The 3,511-nt window shown below is 35.5% G+C and overlaps 1 protein-coding gene across 1 annotated transcript; it reads right to left on the bottom strand.

Annotated features, from left to right (window-relative positions):
* Nucleotides 1–522: 522 nt before the first annotated feature.
* On the bottom strand, nucleotides 523–3,062 carry gsc (goosecoid). The gene is made up of 3 exons (XM_067454642.1): nucleotides 2,596–3,062; nucleotides 1,883–2,142; nucleotides 523–1,033 (listed from the first exon to the last, which is right to left on the bottom strand). Exons 1-3 carry the CDS (start codon nucleotides 2,909–2,911, stop codon nucleotides 884–886), a joined length of 726 nt encoding a protein of 241 aa, XP_067310743.1. The 5' UTR covers nucleotides 2,912–3,062; the 3' UTR covers nucleotides 523–883.
* Between the last annotated feature and the right edge of the window lie 449 nt (nucleotides 3,063–3,511).

Below are 3,511 nucleotides of genomic sequence, written 5' to 3'. Positions count from 1 at the left end.
TTCAGGCAAACCGGTTAATAAAAAAAAAATTATAATAAATAAATAATAATAAATTAAAAAAAAAGACCTGGCGGTTTTCGTGCTTTTTACACCAAATAGGCCTAGGCTACTTCATATAATTCCTCTGATGTTGATTATTCGTTCACTAATAGTTCACTAACGACGTTACTTTGAGATTATATGACAATCCATTCAGGCCGTTCATCAGCTCTAATGATTTGACTTGAACTTATCAAAATAGATAAAAATGAGACTAATGTAGCTCTTATTTACCCACAGGCATAAAATCAAATTACAGTGAGATATAGAATAAAGTATCTCGAGCCTAATTATAGGCTATGATATGCCTACACTTTAAGAAAATTCCTTGTTTAACAAATGCTGAAGATCAGCCAATCCTAGAGGACATGAAGATTTGAAATGCTTGTGAATATTTGCAACATTTTAAATAAATACGAAAAATCCACTTTTTTTTTTTTAAAGATATTACTTTAATATTTGCTTATGTTCTTTTTTGTTTGTTTCAGGCGGCATTAAACGCTGATTTCATCAATGTCAAACTTTATCGTCCTGCCATCGTACATGTCAGTTACAGCCCATTCCAGAACATTTTATTTCGGTATATGTACGACAAGACTTCAAAAACGTTTTCAGTATATATCAGGTATAGCCTATTATATGGCCAGGATCCACGTTACTTTGTCTGTGTAAATTTAAATTAATATAAATAACAATATCATTGTTAAAGGTAACATTTACTATACATCTGTGCAACAGCATGACAACACATTTCACTCCTACTCACATGGTACTTTACAATATGTACATAAAGAAAGTCCGAATCATATTTGTGCAAGATTTTCCCGGTTTCATATTCGATTTATCAGCTGTCAGAATCCACGTCACTTTTGCTTTCCTCGATTTTCTCTGTGGTCGTTTTCACGGATTTGTTCCATTTCTGTGAGTTTTCTGATTCCTCCGACGAAGACCTTTTCTGTCTTCTCCATTTTGCTCGTCTGTTTTTGAACCAAACCTACGCGAAGAAAAGGGGTAAAATGCTTTATTTCAAGGATATAAAGCAACAGATAAGATGTCTCACATGAAAGCTCGAGTTTGTTTTATGCAGTGCGAATTATTCACTGACTTTCAGGGTCGAGGGATTTCTGTCAGCAATTTTCTGTTGAGGTTCGTCTCACATAACCCAAATAGTAGTTTGAATATAGTTTTCAGAAATCTCAAATGCGTTATAGACAAATCACTAAACGGTTAGTTCAAAAAGGCAGTGGTTGACGCTCGTTTTCATGGGTACATCCTCAAACGAACACATCTTCCAAGCGCATTTTGACTAAATTCAAATGCTTTTTTTTGTGTGTGTGTGTTATATATATATATATATATATATATATATATATATATATATATATATATATATATATATATATATATATATATATATATATATATAAATAATAAGTTGTCACAATTGTTCTGAATTGTTCTGCTATATAAGTCAACTTTTTTTTTTTTTAAAGAAACACGGTTAAAACAAACCAGCAGCAATTAAATTACCAGCAGCAAAAAAACAATTAAAATTTGTGCTTTTAACAGTGTATTTGTCTTCCTAAAATCCCATGTTTTATTAGTATTGTGTGGCCTTTTTATGTCCACGCTGTTAGGCCTAACTTGTAATGGAAAAGCTGTGTGGAATAACAGGCAGTTCCAAAAAAAATATGAATTCTAAATTAAGTAGGTTATATATACACAAAAAAAAAGTGCAAAATGTTTTTTTCGAATCCTTGGTTACTGATATTTTAATTGTTTTGAATATAAAATAACGTGAACTCTTTCATTTAAAGTATTAACTTTGAAATATGTCACTCACCTCTACTTTCTCTTCACGTAGGTGCACTTTTCGTGCCAGTTGCTCTCGTGTGCCAACATCAGGGTATTTGGTTTCTTGAAAAAGGTTCTCCAGTGCCTCCAGCTGCTCGTCGGTGAATATGGTTCGGTGTCGTCTCTTGCGCCGACAGTGTAACTGGTTGAGCAGCTGGAGCTCGGTTCTGGACAAGGTGCCCACGTTCATGTACGACATCATCTGATGTGGGACTGGAGAGATAAGCACTGAACCGGCGCTATCGTACCCTAAAAATAGGATCAAATCATTTGTTTTAGTATACTGCATAAATATAACATTTCAAAGGCATCTTGTGTCAAACGCATATAAAAAGGATTTTTTTTTTTTATAACTTCACATGGCTACTAAGTTCTACAAAAAAACATCCTCTATAAGAAGAAACATGGCGTTTTTTAAACTAAATTTGTTTGGTGTTGCATTATAGATTCGTCAGATAATTGTGTTGATTTGATGCTTTTGTAATAAATAAGAAAATAACGAATTAATAACTAATTACACCAGACTATTTTGGTTGTAATATGAGCCTTTATTTTAGGATGTGCTCCAAAAATGAAGAGGAGCTAAATTCAACATGCAGTTTATTAAGAGAGCTCTAAAACACGAACTTCAATAAACAACAGGCTATAGAAAATGACAAATACGCTACAAACCGTACAAAGAATGCAATCAAAGTAACATACCTGTAGGAATACACGGACACTGTTGCGAACCGAGGGTTGGTATTGCGCCACAGCAAGCTGGCCCAGTCGGCCCCTGGACATGAAGTTGCCCATAGTAGTAGTTGTTGTAGCCTATCCTCGTTCCGTTTATCGATTGTAAGTTAGGAGCGGGAGGTCCTGTGTGCGAATACAGTCCATTAAATTCGCCAGCTGCCGTGTACAAGGATTCCGTCAAGTTGGAGAACACAACCGGAGCATTCCGATGGAGCAGAACCGAGTCCTTGCAGCTGGGTCTCCCTGCCAAGATGCTGTCGATACTAAACATCCCAGCGGGCATCACAAGCGAAAAGATATTTAAGACTTGGTGACAACTGTAAAATGTTCTTGTAGTCCTTCTAAAAATCACAGGTTTCCCTCATAGTAACAAAAAAAAGCGAATTCTTAAAGAGTTTTTTTTTTTTCCGTTTGGAAAGAGTGACCAAGCGCAACAGATTCAGTGACTCGTTTGTGGCTGAGCTGAACCTCCTGCTCGGTTTTATACCCCGCTGACGTCATTGAAGGATTTGTGAATGACTTCTCCAATAAGAGATTGGGTGGGCTTAAGGTTAGCACACAATGGCGTGAAAACCACCGATCTGTGTATTGAGAATTAATTTGATTAAAGTTATTTGCTGACTTTTGAAACGAATCATTTAGTTCCAGCCAGCATTTTTAAAGAGTCAATCAGATTAATTCAGTCAACAAAGACGCCTTTGGTTGTAAATGGTTGTCTAGTTTTATTTCCTCTTTTTAAAGGAAACTATTTTCAAAAATACATATAGGCTAACTGTAAAGTACTTTATGCGTAAAAGGCATGTGTTTGTTCCTGTGCGGATGAGAGAATAGCGTCTTCATCTCTTCTGCAAACACAGATTCTGAGTTCTAGCAGGTGAGCTTC

The sequence above is a fragment of the Pseudorasbora parva genome, chromosome 10, assembly GCF_024679245.1.
Source record: "Pseudorasbora parva isolate DD20220531a chromosome 10, ASM2467924v1, whole genome shotgun sequence".
NCBI classification, from domain to species: domain Eukaryota; kingdom Metazoa; phylum Chordata; class Actinopteri; order Cypriniformes; family Gobionidae; genus Pseudorasbora; species Pseudorasbora parva.
The sequence above is the reverse complement of the archived record's forward strand: the minus strand, read 5'-3'. Positions and strand labels throughout refer to the sequence as shown.

Bases quoted from the DNA above. Each gene is read 5' to 3' on its own strand.
- gsc (XM_067454642.1), bottom strand. From the start codon at position 2,911: ATGCCCGCTGGGATGTTTAGTATCGACAGCATCTTGGCAGGGAGACCC. The intron at 2,143-2,595 runs GTATGTTACTTT...TCCTATTTTTAG, and splicing joins GTGTCCGTGTATTCCTACAG to GGTACGATAGCGCCGGTTCA. The intron at 1,034-1,882 runs GTGAGTGACATA...TTCTTCGCGTAG, and splicing joins TACGTGAAGAGAAAGTAGAG to GTTTGGTTCAAAAACAGACG.